General features: G+C 44.0%; 1 protein-coding gene and 1 pseudogene across 1 annotated transcript; both read left to right on the top strand.

Moving 5' to 3' along the window:
- Positions 1-3,554: 3,554 nt before the first annotated feature.
- LOC139423994 (major facilitator superfamily domain-containing protein 6-like) lies at positions 3,555-5,329 on the top strand (annotated as a pseudogene).
- A 3,106-nt stretch (positions 5,330-8,435) lies between these two features.
- Positions 8,436-17,449, top strand: LOC139423993 (bMERB domain-containing protein 1-like). The gene is made up of 6 exons (XM_071175668.1): positions 8,436-8,514; positions 12,737-12,860; positions 15,309-15,382; positions 16,131-16,245; positions 17,099-17,169; positions 17,328-17,449. The coding sequence occupies exons 1-6, from the start codon at positions 8,436-8,438 to the stop codon at positions 17,447-17,449; spliced, it is 585 nt and encodes a 194-aa protein (XP_071031769.1).
- The last annotated feature ends 1,257 nt before the right edge of the window (positions 17,450-18,706 follow it).

Raw genomic sequence — 18,706 nt, 5'->3', positions numbered from 1 at the left:
TTTTTTTTGCATCATCCACATTAAAGTCACAGCAAAATATTTTGTATTATCTCTTATATGCTATTTTAGGCCCAGCTTTTGGAACTTTAGCTTTCCTGGATATAGCCACTATATTGTGATCACTACATCCAATGGGTACGGATACAGCTTTAGAACAAAGTTGTACAGTATTAGTAAAAGTGTGATCATTACATGTGGATGATCTTGTTCCTGTAGTGTTTGTAAACACCCTGGTTGTTTGTTTCTGAGTGATGCAACATGTGCCTAGTAGACAACATGACGGAGCAGATTACTGTTCAATTTGAGAATTGCGCTCATTCCCTCACCACTTTTGCCCATTCACGTCATGGGCCATAGACAGGTGCTTAATCGATGCCAATGCCTAGTAGTGTGGGTGGGGTTCAACAGGCACAGTACATTATTTAGAGCTGTCACTCCTGTCTAAAAAGTGCAGAGATATTCTTGAAACACAACTAACTTCTGTAATCTTCTGTAACACAGCATAAAGACATGTTTATCAGTTGTCTATTTCCTTGCAAATTCCTGATGGACAGTCCAGTGAATTGTTGATGTTTTGAATGTATTTCATTTGGATTGCTTTCTACAGTGCTCGTTTGCAATAAATGTTTTGTTTACACAATGCTATTAAAGGAAGGCACTGTGTTGGTAAACACAGAGGAAATTACTTCTTACATCTTACCCGATTTAAATGTTTAGAATGAATAACATAGTTTTGACTGTGTGGATATTTTGTATTAATAAACTATGAGTTCATTTAATCATGTGGCGCTGGACAAACTCACTACCTGAGCTGTTTCTATTTTATTTTACCTGTCTCGCGTAGTTGTCATCCTCACGCCCTGATGGCGCTGCAGACAAACAGCTTAATGCAAGGTGCACGACAACTGCTTTAACAACGGCTTTTTCAACTACGGAGAGGTGATATCAGGTGGTCATGACAACTGCTTAACAACGGCCTTTTCAACTACGGAGAGGTGATATCAGGTGGTCATGACAACTGCTTAACAACGGCCTTTTCAACTACGGAGAGGTGATATCAGGTGGTCATGACAACTGCTTAACAACGGCCTTTTCAACTACGGAGAGGTGATATCAGGTGGTCATGAACCATATAAGAGATGTAAAAAGTCAGAGACAAAATGACCGAGCACAAAGAATAACCGTACGTTAATTAAAGTACTTTCAAAAAGCACAAGTTGTGTAAAACAGTTTACTGTAAAAGATGACGTGGATGGAGTGGACATGCTTCGGTTGAAACAGGTGCATTGACTAGCCTCTAACACACTAGCTGCGCTGAAAATTTGATTTATCGTTTTGACGGTTAACCATTGTAGCCTACTGATGTTAGTGGTTGTTTTTGGCTCTATTGAACTAGCTTACAGTTTTTTATTGAAGGTTTGTTCGGTGGCACATACATTATATCTTTATTTTCAGTGATTTCAGTAATTCTTTGAATATAGGCATTCATTAGTTAAATAAAAACAAATATGATTACATCCTCAATGTTAAATATGATTGCTATTTACCTATTATTGATTTTAAGCTACACTGCTCAAAAAATAAAGGTAACACTAAAATAACACATCCTAGATCTGAATGAATGAAATATTCTTATTGAATACTTTTTTCTTTACATAGTTGAATGTGCTGACAACAAAATCACACAAAAAGTATCAATGGAAATCAAATCTATCAACCCATGGAGGTCTGGATTTGGAGTCACACTCAAAATTAAAGTGGAAAACCACACTACAGGCTGATCCAACTTTGATGTAATGTCCTTAAAACAAGTCAAAATGAGGCTCAGTAGTGTGTGTGGCCTCCACGTGCCTGTATGACCTCCCTACAACGCCTGGGCATGCTCCTGATGAGGTGGCGGATGGTCTCCTGCGGGATCTCCTCCCAGACCTGGACTAAAGCATCCGCCAACTCCTGGACAGTCTGTGGTGCAACGTGACGTTGGTGGATGGAGCGAGACATGATGTCCCAGATGTGCTCAATTGGATTCAGGTCTGGGGAACGGGCAGGCCAGTCCATAGCATCAATGCCTTCCTCTTGCAGGAACTGCTGACACACTCCAGCCACATGAGGTCTAGCATTGTCTTGCTTTAGGAGGAACCCAGGGCCAACCGCACCAGCATATGGTCTCACAAGGGGTCTGAGGATCTCATCTCGGTACCTAATGGCAGTCAGGCTACCTCTGGCGAGCACATGGAGGGCTGTGCGGGCCCCCAAAGAAATGCCACCCACACCATGACTGACCCACCGCCAAACCGGTCATGCTGGAGGATGTTGCAGGCAGCAGAACGTTCTCCACGGCGTCTCCAGACTCTGTCACGTCTGTCACATGTGCTCAGTGTGAACCTGCTTTCATCTGTGAAGAGCACAGGGCGCCAGTGGCGAATTTGCCAATCTTGGTGTTCTCTGGCAAATGCCAAACGTCCTGCACGGTGTTGGGCTGTAAGCACAACCCCCACCTGTGGACGTCGGGACGTCGAGTCTGTTTCTGACCGTTTGAGCAGACACATGCACATTTGTGGCCTGCTGGAGGTCATTTTGCAGGGCACTGGCAGTGCTCCTCCTGCTCCTCCTTGCACAAAGGCAGAGGTAGCGGTCCTGCTGCTGGGTTGTTGCCCTCCTACGGCCTCCTCCACATATCCTGATGTACTGGCCTGTCTCCTGGTAGCGCCTCCATGCTCTGGACACTACGCTGACAGACACAGCAAACCTTCTTGCCACAGCTCGCATTGATGTGCCATCCTGGATGAGCTGCACTACCTAAGCCACTTGTGTGGGTTGTAGACTCCGTCTCATGCTATCACTAGACACTAGAGTGAAAGCACCGCCAGCATTCCAAAGTGACCAAAACATCAGCCAGGAAGCATAGAAACTGAGAAGTGGTCTGTGGTCACCAACTGCAGAACCACTCCTTTATTGGGGGTTTCTTGCTAATTGCCTATAATTTCCACCTGTTGTCTATTCCATTTGCACAACAGCATGTGAAATGTATTGTCAATCAGTGTTGCTTCCTAAGTGGACAGTTTGATTTCACAGAAGTGTGATTGACTTGGAGTTACATTGTGTTGTTTAAGTGTTCCCTTTATTTGTTTGAGCAGTGTATATTGCATTATTTACCAGGTATTCAAACATTAACCAAATAGTAAATGTACATGTTAGCTACTGTTTGAAATATGTTTATAAGGATTTCTATACATATTATTTATAATTATTCACAGTGTGTGCTCTGTATGAAGGTAGTCTGTGAGACAGTGAGTTCACTTGGCTGGTGTAACGGATGTGAAACGGCTAGCTTAGTTAGCGGTGCGCGCTAAATAGTGTTTCAATCGGTGACGTCACTTGCTCTGAGACCTTGAAGTAGTGGTTCCCCTTGCTCTGCAAGGGCCGCGGCTTTTGTGGAGCGATGGGTAACGATGCTTCGTGGGTGACGTTGTTGATGTGTGCAGAGGGTCCCTGGTTCGCGCCCGGGTATGGGCGAGGGGACGGTCTAAAGTTATACTGTTACACTGGCAGCCATGAAGAGGAACAAGCAGATCAACATTAAGGGTGCTCTAGCCCTCGCCAGCTCCTTCCACTTCCTGTGTTATTGTGCCAGAGTTTGCATCCTCCCCTTCATCACCCTGTACCTCAGATACCTGGGCCTCACTCCCTCCATGACGGGCCTTCTCATGAGCACCAAGCATCTCATCTCCCTGGCCTGGAGCCCTCTGGCCAGCTTTCTGTCCAAACACTACAACAAGAGGAGGGCAGTGATTACAAGGTCTCTGGTCTGTTCAGCAGGGGCAGCCCTCATCCTCCTGCTTATCCCATCCACAGGCATCGAGACGCTGACCAGTCACTGCAACAGCTCTCACCTCAGTGTGAGCTCCACTGAAGAGCTGAGTGACTGTGTGCGTGTTGTTGGCAGTGTAATGTCTACCACCCACACTACCATTGTGTCCCAGTCAGCAACACATGAATCTTCACCTACAGAGACAACCATTGACACTGTGTCTTCCGCTGTTTCAATGAGCAAAGCCACAACATACACACTTCAGCTGCAACATTCCAACAATGTGACTTCTCAGTGGTCACACGTGAATGTATCTGTGGCCAACCACAGTAAAGGAGGGAAGAGAAATGTCTTAGAGTCCCACCACGGTGCCTCCAATACTTTGCCCACAGTGTGGAGGGTTAGCAGGTCAGCAGAAAAGGAGAAGCAGAGGGAGAAGGATGAGGCCCGCTTAGAGTTCCTGGGCAGCCTCAAAGTTATGGACGTCCAGCACCAGCTCTTCTTTATGCTCCTCATCGTGGTGTCGATATGGGAGCTGATGGCCGCCCCTCTGGAATGGACAGTGGACGATGGGCTGAGTATTTGGATTTTGTGGATGCGTCTGATCGCTATAGTAGTACAGGAGTGTGGGGGTTGCTTGGGGCTGTGTGTGGGGTGAGTGGTGCAGGACTGCTGGTGAGCCACCTGGACTGCCTCATTGGCTCACACACACCCAGGGGAGCTGTCCTCTTCTACTCCTCTGCAGCTGTGACAACCCTGGCCGTGCCTGTGGTGGCCTTCCTGCCCCTCTACCTAAACAAGAAGCGTAGTCGCTCCACTGGGCTCTTCAAAGCTTTACAGCTGGTGCGAGGGGACCTCTGTTCCCTGGTGTGTGCTGCCCTTGCCTTCCTAATGGGGCTGGCGGGGTCTGCAGTGGATGACTTCCTGCTGTGGCAGATGCAGGACCATGGGAGCAGCGAGCTGCACATGGGCCTCTCTTTAGCCGTAGCGTTGCTCTCCCGGGCCGCCTTCCCTCTGCTGAGTGGCCGGGTGTCGAAGCTCCTGAGCCCAGGCAGGGTGCTGCTGGTGGGGATGGCCTGCCTGGCCCTGCAGTGCCTCTACTACTCCTTCCTGTGGGGCCCATGGGCTGCAATACCTGTCCAGGTGCTGAGCTGCTTCAGCAGTGGCGCCCTCTGGTGGGCAGTGCAAGTGCAGTACGAGGACGTGACCACGCCGGGCACAGAGAGGAGCGTGAGGAGGGTCTACCAGGCCCTCTCTCTGGACCTGGGGGCAGGGCTGGGCAGCATGGCCGGGGGGTTTGTTGTCCACATGTTTGGGGTATCTGTGCTATTCAGAGGAGTAGCGGTGATGCTGCTCCTGTGGTGCCTGTTTCTACCCCTGCTCCAGTGGAAAGCCCCACCCCAACGTAAGATCAACTACTCCCGCCTCCTCGCTGCTGACACCAGTGAAGTGAGAGAATCAGAGTCGGAGCAGGAGACAGACTGGCTGGAGAAAGCCATGGAGGATGATGAGCAATAATAACATGGGTTGGAGTATAAATCTTTAGACCTAAGGAACAATATGCAACATAATGGAAGGATGACAGTATCAATTCTGCTCCTGGAGGATTCCACCACCACTTACGGACATGTCACTCTTCATTTAGTCTGCCTTCTTGCTGCTCCACAAACTGCTAAGTGAATCTGTCGCAGGCTGGTTTAATTGAAAACCCAGTATTGCTTTTTAATTCTCTTTAGTGCAGCTTCATTCATTTAGTGCTAATGCTCTAGCATTCCCCACCTGCCCAGAAGGCGTTTAGCATTCTTCAGTTAAACTAAACACTCACTATTGCACTGGAGGTAGATCCACTGTGAATGCAGTGATGATAAACTGTCATTTGCATAAGTTATCAAGAAACTCTGGAAAGCAAATAATGGAGAAGAATTAGGTGTGGGCAGGTGACTGTGCGAGTGCTTTTGAGTGTTACTACGGTCCATGTGAGGCAGCTTACTGTCTATAACATAAGGTCTCTCTTGAGTGCAGGTGTGGTCTTTGGGCGAGACAAAACCCTGGACTAACAGACTCCTCCTGTATGTGTGGTTTAGCCTGCTCTCACATGACAATGATACTTACTGTCTTGAGTCCACTGTGAAAATGTTATGTTTTGTTCAACTGTAGTAGTAATCACCCTTTGGGTCAATTTCCTAACTAAACATTAAGTGCCTCTTGTGTGGGGGAAGTATTAGAAGCTATCTGTGGTTGGTTGCTGAACTTGTAGGTTAGATGGTGTTTGCTAAACCTGTATTTCAAAGGATGTTTGCCAAACTTGCCACAGGTGACATGGCCCATTTTGACCTGACTGTTATTTCAGCATATCCGCCAGAGACACTAATATAGTTTAGCACCTCTCCCTGAAACCTTTGTCTACTTTACAGTGGTTGGAGTGGATATAACAGTACATTACAAACAGTGGTTGGAGTGGATATAACAGTACATTACATACAGTGGTTGGAGTGGATATAACAGTACATTACAAACAGTGGTTGGAGTGGATATAACAGTACATTACATACAGTGGTTGGAGTGGATATAACAGTACATTACATACAGTGGTTGGAGTGGATATAACAGTACATTACAAACAGTGGTTGGAGTGGATATAACAGTACATTACATACAGTGGTTGGAGTGGATATAACAGTACATTACAAACAGTGGTTGGAGTGGATATAACAGTACATTACAAACAGTGGTTGGAGTGGATATAACAGTACATTACATACAGTGGTTGGAGTGGATATAACAGTACATTACAAACAGTGGTTGGAGTGGATATAACAGTACATTACATACAGTGGTTGGAGTGGATATAACAGTACATTACATACAGTGGTTGGAGTGGATATAACAGTACATTACAAACAGTGGTTGGAGTGGATATAACAGTACATTACAAACAGTGGTTGGAGTGGATATAACAGTACATTACATACAGTGGTTGGAGTGGATATAACAGTACATTACAAACAGTGGTTGGAGTGGATATAACAGTACATTACAAACAGTGGTTGGAGTGGATATAACAGTACATTACATACAGTGGTTGGAGTGGATATAACAGTACATTACAAACAGTGGTTGGAGTGGATATAACAGTACATTACATACAGTGGTTGGAGTGGATATAACAGTACATTACATACAGTGCTTGGAGTGGATATAACAGTACATTACAAACAGTGGTTGGAGTGGATATAACAGTACATTACATACAGTGGTTGGAGTGGATATAACAGTACATTACAAACAGTGGTTGGAGTGGATATAACAGTACATTACATACAGTGGTTGGAGTGGATATAACAGTACATTACATACAGTGGTTGGAGTGGATATAACAGTACATTACATACAGTGGTTGATATACATGTCCAATGACTAGTAGTAAATCAATAAAAATATTAGTATTATTGTGCCTTGAAGACATTCTCAAATATTGATGACTGGCATTACAATACATTTTGTTTATCTGATGTTTATAGTATATTTATTGATACATTGTAAGTCAATACAGTGGACAGTATATGTCAATACCTCACAACAGCATAGTGTCAAACATCAGAAAATGTCTTGTAGTGTTTTTAAAGAACACAAGCAGGAAACCCAATGCCTCTTGTGTCAATATCAATACGCCTCTTAATGTAACAAAGCAAAGGTCAGCAGTATGTGGAACTCCTCTTGAATCTTTGTATTTGGCCTTGTCTGTCATGACTCATGACTGTGGAGAACAGTCAGTTGAGTGAAAAGGAGCTGTCAGCCTGAGCAGGCGCCGGACGGTGGTCCTTCTGTTCACGTCCACCTCATACTGTTGACTTACTCACGCACTATCCTGACCGTATCAGCCAGAGAGGTGAATTGTCACCTCATGAAATTGACTGAACTCTTTTCTATTTTTATCTGTCTGTGCACTGTAGACCTATAGGATACTGCTCTCTACTGATGACTTTAGTCTGAAGTCCCTGTGTGTACACAGCTGCTGAATCAGTTTATAGGGTAAGTGATGTTGCCCTTGGCTTGGAGTGCTTCCACCTACTGGCCAGAGGCAGCACCTGCTACCAGCCCATTCTCTCCAGACCAGACAGAGCTGGCTGACAGCCCCATTCAGTGAACACAGATGAGGCTTCCAATACAGCAGCAGCATCTGCTCCCTCCTCACCAGTCAGTCCTCAAGGGCCCTGCAGGATGAAATCATGTCAGCTCCAGCATAAACTCAATCCGGCATGGAAAATGAATGATGGAAGCTGATATCACATGTGAATGTTATTCATTCTTTCATTTTTTTGAGGTGGGGGAATATTGATCCCCTCCTAACCTTACCTTTGCAAGTCACAAGGTGGCGCTTCACGTTCAACTTCAGTCATTTGACTCGAGCTGTGTCCGTGGTGCTGAAATCACACTGTATTCTGCAAATACATAGTCGACGTTCAACATGTATTCTCCACGTGGTGATGGTGTTTCCTTATGGCCACGTAAATAAATAGGCTGCGCCGTGTAATTACATTTTCAAATAGGCTAAAGTAGGCTAAGGGTATTTATCTGCTACTGATTTATCATTATCAAGCCTGAAGTCGTTCAAACCGAAGAAATGGAAAAGGAGCGAAAATCCTCCAAACAATATGGGTCTTTGGAACGAAGCAAATTGGATGGAAAAGCTGATAAGAAGGGTGAGCCTTTGCAAAATGCTTAATTATATACAGTACATAGCATAGAAAGTTGTATATATGCGGGCTGCCTTTTTATCTATTCTACTGTGAGTTTGTTTTGCATGAGGATAAATTTAGTTTGATAGAACATGGTGCTGAAATCTTAACGTTTAAGTCTATTTTCTGTGCAAAAATCCAATATGTTTTGTGATTTGGAGACTTTATGAAGATTATATTTGATACTCAAAATGAGCTCCATCTATACATTGAATACTTGCAGTAATTCAGATGAGATGCAATTGTTGTCATATTCTTAATGGCTATAAGGCTCAAAATGTTACTCTGGTCCATGTGCTGATCATAAAATGAAACACTTGACTGGGTTAATGACACTCATTGGTGAGTAGAATGGAGTAGTGATCTGATATTCTTGTGTAATGTCTGTTTTCTTCTTCTGTACTAGTAGAATCATTACATGAACATAGACCATGGATACTGTTACTGCATTTAGGAGTGAAAGCCATAACGGGAAGACAGATAGATAGATCGATTCGATCTGAGAGTGAGAATTATTTTCTGAAAAGAGAACTTGGTGCAACAAGGCATAGAACAGAGCGTGCAGGAGGCAGGGAGTACACTTTAAAATGACATCTGAAGGCTGGGGGCAGCAAGGCGAACTAAAGAGCGACTTTGCTTGGAATTAGTAGGCAAAATGATGGAAATTCAGAGTGTTTGAACTGAGGTTGAGGAAGTCTTTGTTTTACTTCCTCTTAGTGTTTTCGGTATGCAGAGGGGCTCAGTAGAGTGGACTGGTATCCTAAAAGAAGACGTGAAACTGCTGTTCTGACTCATTGTGTTACTCTGTCTGTACAGGTGCAGTGTGAGGATATGACTCACCTTTGCCTCTAGCTGTGACTCTTCACAGGCGACACAGGGAGAGACAGTGATGAGTCTCTAAAAAGGTGAACAGGAACGGAGTATAGCCAGCCACACACAGAGCCCTGGTAAAGCTCTGGTAATCCAAAATGACATTTTGAAATCCAATTGTGAGGAGCAATTTTCACAATAGGGGCAGAATATTGCCTCCGGGGAAAGGCACACACAGCAGGCAACCCACGATTAAAACACAGACGTCAAGCTTGAACTGAGGATTTCTTCAAAATGCGTAATTAGTGAAGATCCATTGGGAAAAAAACTAGCAGGAGCTGCTAAAACGTAAATGATGATATGTGTGTGTTAGATGGCATTAGCCTTGTTATCCCTGGTGACTTGGCCTCTGTTTTCACCTAATGTTGTCTTTTCTGACAAGGTGAAGTAATTAAGAGCCAATTGCAGCACTGTTGGAAGAGTCATAACTGATCTGTGAGGAGGCTGCAGGATGAACAGCAATGATGCATTACTGGGCTTTCAGTGGACTGCAGGATTACATAGTGGTGAGGAGTCTACCTGGGCGCCTGGAGAGGGAGTTGTTGACTCTTCAGGGCAGTTCACTATGGGAGGTCTCCTGAGTTGTCTCATTAAACTAATGTTAACTAAGAACACAATAGCATTGGATCAGAAAAGCCCCTCTGTAACAATAGACTAAAGAAGGACATCTCAGCATTTTAATCCAAAACTGAGATCCGAGTCATTTGTCATCATCAAGCTGCCTCAAATTCCCCTCGCCATCATATTCAATTCTTTCACTCATCCCCAGCCAGTGTAGCGCAAGTCTGTAGAGCTTTACACTGAGCAATGGATGGTTTATTCCAATTATCCAACCCATCGTCTGTTGTAGGATGGAACATTTCTAGACCAAATGAAGAGGAATCTACATGATTATCAGTTATTGTAAACTAGTCCTAATTCCAAATGATATATTGTTGTAGTTGTTGTTGTAGTTGCCCAATAAACGTTCATGCACCAGTTAGTGTATGCGTTGTTTACGTATGTATAGTGTTTGACAGTGTATGCGTTGTTTACGTATGTATAGTGTTTGACAGTGTATGCGTTGTTTACGTATGTATAGTGTTTGACAGTGTATGCGTTGTTTACGTATGTATAGTGTTTGACAGTTCTATGCCACTGCAGGTTGAGATGACTATAATGGAGAGGATTATATTCAGTGTGTCATATCATCTTGGTAAACTAGGATCTCCTCACGGATAGCAATCACAGCGCTTCACAGACTATGACCAATGAAACAGACCGGCCCCCTCCGAGGCACCACTGCCAAATTAGGAAATGTTAATGAGACTGCATGAGTCTACTCAACTGATGACCTTAACCAGTTCATTATAGATTCTAGAAATGTACTAGTTCATGGGTGCTCAGCATCTCTTTCCTACTTTAATTGTCACTGATTCTGTCTTCTTTCTCATTGTCTGAGATTATTTCTCATTGTTCATGAAACTCAGGCATGTATCAATATCCTGAAGTCAACTGTTCAGCGAGAGCTGCCGTCATGCCATGCCAGTCTTCGCACCACTGAGTCTCTGCCCAGCCTGGCAGTGTGCCACTCAGAAAGGCACGTTCCCTCCATGCTGTCCCACTGGGGGAGAAAATCCAGGAAGTGTGCTGCACACATGCTGTAATTAAGGCAGGCTGAAGACACAACCTCACCACCATGCACACACCCACTCACCACTTATGTTGCTGCCATACTTTTTACTATTGTTGTTGTTATTATTATTTATCCTGGTACCAGTCACTTTCTCATAATCTCTGCCTACATGTACATATCTACCTCAATACTCCAGTATCCCTGTACATTGTACATTTGGTGCTGGCACTGACCCTGTATATAGCTTATTTATTTTTTCTCATGTTTTGTTTTAGTTTTTTTCTTAGTTATACTATTTTGATATTGAATACTTCACTGTTGGGTAGGGTTTGCAAGTTAAGCATTTCACTGTACTTGTGCATGTGACAAATGAAACTTCTATGACACGATCATGTTGTGCTGGGATAGGTGGCGCGAGCAGAATAAGCAGTCATTTGTTCCCATTTTTGTGCTGATGCACAGTACTATGTCAATGTAGTAGTAGAATAACTTGCTAATACACTAAATGACCAAAAGTATGTGGACACCTGCTGGTCGAACATCTCATTCCATTCCATCTCATTAATATGGAGTTGGTCCTCCTTTGCTGCCATAACAGCCTCCACTCTTCTGGGAAGGCTTTCCACTAGATGTTGGAACACTGTTGCAGGGACTTGCTTCCATTCAGCCACAAGGGCATTAGTGAGGTCGAGCACTGATTTTTGGCTGATTAGGCCTGTTTGATGGGGTTGAGGTCAGGGCTCTGTGTAGGCCAGTCAAGTTCTTCCACACCTCAACAACCCATTTCTGTATGGACATCGCTTTGTGCTGAAACAGGAAAGGGCCTTCCCCAAACTATTGCCATAAAGTTGAAAGCACAGAATCATCGATAATGTCATTGTATGCTGTAGCATTAAGATTTCCCTTCACTGGAACTAAGGGGCTTAGCTGAACCATGAAAATCAGCCACAGACACATTATTCCTCCTCCACCAAAGTTTACAGTTGGAACTATGCATTGGAGCAGGTAGCGTTCTCCTGGCATCCGCCAAACCCAGTTTTGTCCGTCAGACTGCCAGATGGTGAAGTGTGATTCATCACTTCCGAGAACTCGTTTCCACTGCTCCAGAGTCCAATGGCAGCGAGCTTTACACCACTCCAGCCGATGCTTGGCATTACGCATGGAGATCTTAGGCTTGTGTGCGGCTGCTCAGCCATGAAACCCCATATCATGAAGATCCCAACAAACAGTTATTGTGCTGACGTTGCTTCCAGAGGCAGTTTGGAACTCGGTAGTGAGTGCTGCAACCGAGGACAGACGATTTCTGCGCGTTATGAGCTTCAGCACTCGCCGGTCCTGTTCTGTGAGCCTGTGTGGCCTACCACTTCGCGGCTGAGGCATTGTTGCTCCTAGACGTTTCCACTTCACAATAACAGCACTTGAGGTTGACTGGAGCAGCTCTAGCAGGGCAGAAATTTGACGAACTGACTTGTTGGAAAAGTGGCATCCTATGACGGTGCCACGTTGTAAGTCACTGAGCTCTTCAGTATGGGCCATTCTACTGCCAATGTTTGTCTATGGAGATTCTATGGCTGTGTGCTCGATTTTATACACCTGTCAGCAGTGGGTGTGGCTGAAATATCCTAATCCACTCATTTGAAGGGGTGTACACATACTTTTTTTTGTATACAGTGTATCTTTGTTTTCTTGTTTCCCTTCCAGCAGAGGAAGACATTGTCTCAATGGCGGACTCCACCATCACAATAGATCACATCGAAGGGGAGCTTTTCAGAATCGAGCGGATACGTGATGTTCTAGTACGGAGGGAATCAGAACTAAGATACATGTGAGCATTTTTTAAAATAACTATCCAATCACACCAACACTCAGTTTCGGACTCTTTTGGTGATTTATCAAAGCCCTCTAGTATGAGGTAGAAGAACAGGATACACATGTTGGGCCTTTTCAGTCACACATAACATCCATGCCCTGGCTCCTTGTGGAATGGGTTGTGGTTGAACTGTAGCATGTTTTCACAGGGCTCATTAGGGTTGATCCCCTCGGACTTGGTGACGCTCCACATATGACAGCATCTAGCGATTGTGCATGAAGGCGAATACTGTGTAGAGGACAGCAGCCTGCTGTCCTATTAGTCTACCCGCTCAGCTCGTACACTTGTCTCAACACTGCACATGGACTTTGTTCTAAGAACAAACGGTTTTATACTCCTCTCTTTCCGATCCCCTTGGCTGTAATGTTTCTTCTTCATTATTGTGACATGTGCAGGGGAAAGAGGGGAGAGACTCAGAGAAAAGATAATGATGCTGGGTATGGGGAGGTCCAGTTGCTGGGGAGATGTGCACCGATGCGTACAGTAGCCTACATCTCACTGTTCCTCCTCAAGACCTTAACTTTCTGGGTTGGAGCTTACATATAAGGAAACCCTCAAAGTAAAACATCCTATGGGATTTCTGTGAGAATCAGTATGATTACTGAACACTAACCCTGCTCTACACTAACAATAATCACTATTGGCCAGGTAAACAACCGCACTTCCACTCACCATTAAGTAGATGAGCACAGCGGCACAGAGAGCTTTTCTCACTTCTTACTGTATCTGTGATTCCTCGTCTTTCATCTCCAGGGACAGGAGCATATTGACGCCAGTCGCTGCAGAGCTCAAGGTCTTTTCAAGGCTGACCACAGCTCTAACAGAGAGAAACTGAACAGTGATAGCATAATACCTTTGTTCATGTGGAAAGGTAATTACTGTTAGGTTTCTGATGTGTAAAGTAGCTTGTTTCCTTATCTACTTAGGTGGAAGTGAAATTAAAAACGAACAACATGACATGGTTTAGAACCATGAGAAATGAGAACTCTCATTTGCATGCAGTGCATTAGGTGTATGCAGTTCAGTGTGTATTCTTTAATGCTGTAGGCCCCACGAGGTGCTTTATTGTGAACGTGTAATGTCGGGATGCAGCTTCAGACACAATGACAGGGCAACACAAAGGGAATCCATATTAAAGCACGTACACAATTTCCATGCAAATAAGCTGTGATGCAGGTACTGTATTGGTCACTCCTATGAAGTGGCTTGAAAATAATAACACATTTCCTGTGTTTAAAGGGCTTGGGGCATGTTTATCTAGGAGTTCATTTTCCTCTTATTGTCTGATGGAAAAGCCCAGTTATCCAGAGCCTCAGTGTCTGACCAGTATTGTTTACTTAAACCTCCCTACCTGAGTCAATTAGTGAAATGAGATATGATGCAGCTGCAGCTCAGATAGATGGGGAGTGACTCATTCTCAGAGGCCCTGTGGCATCCGAGTTAATTCAGCTAATAAACCCTCAGCCAACAATAATTTCAGTCCACCTGGGAAGAGGAGAAAGTTAATTTAGTTCGCCATTTCCACTGAAGTGGTTTCTGTCTGTAGGATAGGCTAATATGGTTATTGCTATCATGTCTATGTTTACCAATCTGAAATGGGAAATCGCTTCAATTCTATAGCGTTACATTCTACTATGTATTTGTCCATTTAAATGTACTGTGTTCGAATCGCTTGTGGAGTCACAAAATTGTATTTTTAAATACAAGTAATTATCTCTACACTCATCTAGAGTATCTTTCCCAGTCTCCTAGCTCTGCCTTTCAGGCAGTTTTTTCAGTCGGCAGCAATTATGTTTTAATCGCTATAATTCGCTGTTGTTATATTGACCACGTTCTAATGCAGGAGTCATTGCAGAAGCTGAGAGCTTTAGGAAAGTTATGCCTCAGTAGACCGGACACCTGCAGGGTTGTCTGGCACATTGTGGTCCCAGGGGAAGGGTGATCACATCAGAAGGTCCTCTATGTCACAACCCTTATTACTGCCCAGCAGGATCTGTCTGACTGTAGTGACTGTCTGTCCTTAAGTGTTAACCCTAGTGTGGGGTTATACATGCAAGCCACAGTGTCTTCAGAGAGACCACTCAACACTGGAGCCAGCATCATTGTATCTTTAAGACTACAATCTCTCCGTCCTCTGTATTGAAGCATTCTGTATGGGCTTCAATTGTTCTGTCAATAAGAGCAATTAGGATTGATTCCTGAGTGTCAGACTAAGTGTAGTACAGGGAGAAGAACAGCCACTGTATTGACAGTCGATACGTGACAGGATCCGATTCTCACCTAGTCCTGGTTTCTCTTCCTCTGGGTCATACTAAACGACTGTGAAGAAATATTGCCTTTGAAGTATATCAATGTGGTTTATGATTGAGAATGAAATAGATTCCTCAATTTTTTCCCCCTCAGGATGGACGACATTCAGCTTTGCAAGGAAATCACACGTCTGAAAAAAGAACTTCAGAAGCTGGTGTCTGTTTCAGGTAGGCTACCATACACTCTTAGAAAAAAGTGTTCCAAAAAGGTTCTTTGACTGTTCCCTTAAGAGAACCCTTTCTGGTTCCAGGTAGAAGCCTTTTTGGTTCCAGGTATAACCGTTTTGATTTCCAAGTAGAACCCTCTGTGGAAAAGGTTCTACATGGAACACAAAAGGGTTATTATACCTGTGACCAAAAGGGTTATATATGGAACCAAAAAGGTTTCTTCAAACCCTTTTGGTTTCTAGATGACATATTTTTTATGTGAGGTGACTCTCTCTCTGTGTGAGGTGAGGTGTTCAAGTCACATTATAGAGCGCACACACTCGCTGTGCCAGAAAATGAGGAAATATCTGCATCAAAAGGGCTTATGGTCCAGGTAGTGCTCTAGGAAAACTAATAATAAAAGATTTGCTGGACAGACAAGCAGAAGATTTGGAGCACAACGTCCTCATTATCTCAGCTTATCATTTCAATGTTTCAGCCCCAGCCTCTCTCTGGTTTATCTCACATTTGGTAGGTTAGATCCAGTGGTAATGCTATCCACGCCACTTTCTCAGTATTATAACAGGAACACCATGCACAGTCATCTGGTGGTTACAGATCCATCAGCCTAAGATTAATTTGCCTGGTTCTTAATCTTGAACTGGAGCTGTATCAATGCTTAATGATTCCTAACATCTATGATTACTATATGAACTGTCTGTGACTGCTGTATGACCACTCCATGACTATACTGTCTGTATGACTCCAGACACAGACAAATCCAACGAGGACCGGCAGAGGGAGGAGGAGTTGCTGCAGCAGATCCACAAGCTGGTGGAGACCAGGGACTTCCTGGTGGATGATGTGGAGTTTGAGAGGCTCAGGTGAGTGCTGCCATGATCTTAAAGGCAAGGAGGGTTGGGCCATCATGTTCTTAAAGGCAAGGGCTACCGTAACTATCCATGTTGCCGAAGTAGCATCTAGTGACTATTAATATTGGTGACACAGTCATTGTCACCTCTGAGCCATACTGTATCTGAGCCAGTTGGGGAACATTCTTCCATGCCGCTGTCAATGTGAATTAAACCCACGCGATCGATCTGTTGAGGTGGATTTAAAAGGGTATTTTTCACTTCTGTGGTTTATAGAGTATTGTATTCTCTCTAGAGGCTGGGCTGAGCGTTGTGTGTTGCTCAGTGTATATTTAGTGTAAATGACAGTGAGTCACACAAAGGAAGCAAGCCCCTTCCACATTGCATTTGTTTACAGTGCTAAATTAGCTATCTTGCATGTCAGGCATCCCTGCTTCTCTGACTACAAGTCTGAGTGACACTTTTGACAGCTCTCAGAAAGGTGGGTGATACGTGGGAAGCAGGTACTTAATAATTTACAGTAAAGTGATGTTGACAGTAGAAAATCATGAAGAGAAAATGATGCATTGTTAAGGTGAATTCACACCATCCACACATATGAACAAATGTCAGAGGTGTTCTTTTATGCCTCTGTCTCTATCCAGTTGTTTGGTTGGTTATTTGTTTATTTTGTGTGTGTGTGTGTGTGTGTGTGTGTGTGTGTGTGTGTGTGTGTGTGTGTGTGTGTGTGTGTGTGTGTGTGTGTGTGTGTGTGTGTGTGCGTGCTTATGTATGACTGTGTTTTATGGCAACAGGGGCTGTGAAAGATATAGGAAGATTTTACCCTTTGTTAACTGTGCTCATACCACTAAATCTCCTTCAACAGGGAGAGAGAGGAGGACAAAGAAATGGCTGATTTCTTGCAGTCTAAATTCCCCAAGACCTTGAAGAAAAAAGGTATGTGCAAATGTGTTACCATAGTGCTGTTAGTCAAGGCTCTAATATGAAGCTTCCTTATGTGCAGTTAGTCCAAGACGCATTGAATGAACCAAGTTAAAATATGATAACATTAACAATGCTGATGAGGATGATAATGATGTCTCTTTTTTCCCCAGATGTCACAGAGGACCGAAGGATGACCTCCAAAGCCCAGCAGACTTCGTCCACTCCCTTCGTCACCAAAACTGGTCTCACCCTTCTGAAGGAGTGTTGCGGCTTCACATGCTCTGTCATGTAGACTCCCTGCCCTGAGGAGAGACGGAGACACGTTGTTGGTTTCTGGATGGGGTTATTTGTGTTGAGTGGGCAGACAGAGCTCTCATACTTCGACTATAACCCTAAACATATGTACAGTGACGGTTGGGACTGTGTTCCCATCAATTAATGTATTGCTGGGTCATTGCACCAATTTAGTGCATTTTGAGAAGTGTAACAAAAAAAACTTTAGATTTCAGCAAATTTTTACATTCTGTAATATATATATCTCATATATATGACTGAGTCAAATAGGCTATAGATATGTCATATATATGACTGAGTCAAATAGGCTATAGATATGTCATATATATGACTGAGTCAAATAGGCTATATATATGTCATACATATGACTGAGTCAGATAGGCTATATACAGTGGGGAGAACAAGTATTTGATACACTGCTGATTTTGCAGGTTATCTTACTTACAAAGCATGTAGAGGTCTGTAATTTTTATCATAGGTACACTTCAACTGTGAGAGACGGAATCTAAAACAAAATCCAGAAAATCACATTGTATGATTTTTAAGTAATTAATTTGCATTTTATTGCATGACATAAGTATTTTATACATCAGAAAAGCAGAGCTTAATATTTGGTACAGAAACCTTTGTTTGCAATTACAGAGATCATACGTTTCCTGTAGTTCTTGACCAGGTTTGCACATACTGCAGCAGGGATTTTGGCCCATTCCAGGACCTTGAGATGCTTCTTACGGAGCCACTCCTTATTTGCCCTGGCTGTGTGTTTCGGGTTATTGTCATTCTGGAAGACCCAGTCACGACCCATCTTCAATGCTCTTACTCAGGAAAGAAGGTTGTTGGCCAAGATCTCGCGATACATAGCCCCAACCATCCTCCCCTCAATACGGTGCAGTCGTCCTGTCCCCTTTGCAGAAAAGCATCCCCAAAGAATGATGTTTCCACCTCCATGCTTCACGGTTGGGATGGTGTTCTTGGGGTTGTACTCATCCTCTTCTTCCTCCAAACACGGCGAGTGGAGTTTAGACCAAAAAGCTCTATTTTTGTCTCATCAGACCACATGACCTTCTCCCATTCCTCCTCTGGGTCATCCAGATGGTCATTGGCAAACTTAAGACGGGCCTGGACATGCGCTGGCTTGAGCAGGGGGACCTTGCGTGCACTGCAGGATTTGAATCCATGACGGCGTAGTGTGTTACTAAAGGTTTTCTTTGAGACTGTGGTCCCAGCTCTCTTCAGGTCATTGACCAGGTCCTGC

Source organism: Oncorhynchus clarkii, chromosome 13 (assembly GCF_045791955.1).
Source record: "Oncorhynchus clarkii lewisi isolate Uvic-CL-2024 chromosome 13, UVic_Ocla_1.0, whole genome shotgun sequence".
In the NCBI taxonomy this organism is placed as follows: Eukaryota; Metazoa; Chordata; class Actinopteri; order Salmoniformes; family Salmonidae; genus Oncorhynchus; species Oncorhynchus clarkii.
Note: the sequence above shows the minus strand (reverse complement) of the source record. Positions and strands in the feature narration are given on the sequence as shown.

Coding starts and splice junctions, on each gene's coding strand:
- LOC139423993 (XM_071175668.1), top strand. CDS start 8,436: ATGGAAAAGGAGCGAAAATCCTCCAAACAATATGGGTCTTTGGAACGA. Junction 12,861..15,308: donor GAATCAGAACTAAGATACAT/GTGAGCATTTTT, acceptor TTTCCCCCTCAG/GATGGACGACATTCAGCTTT. Junction 16,246..17,098: donor GTGGAGTTTGAGAGGCTCAG/GTGAGTGCTGCC, acceptor CTCCTTCAACAG/GGAGAGAGAGGAGGACAAAG.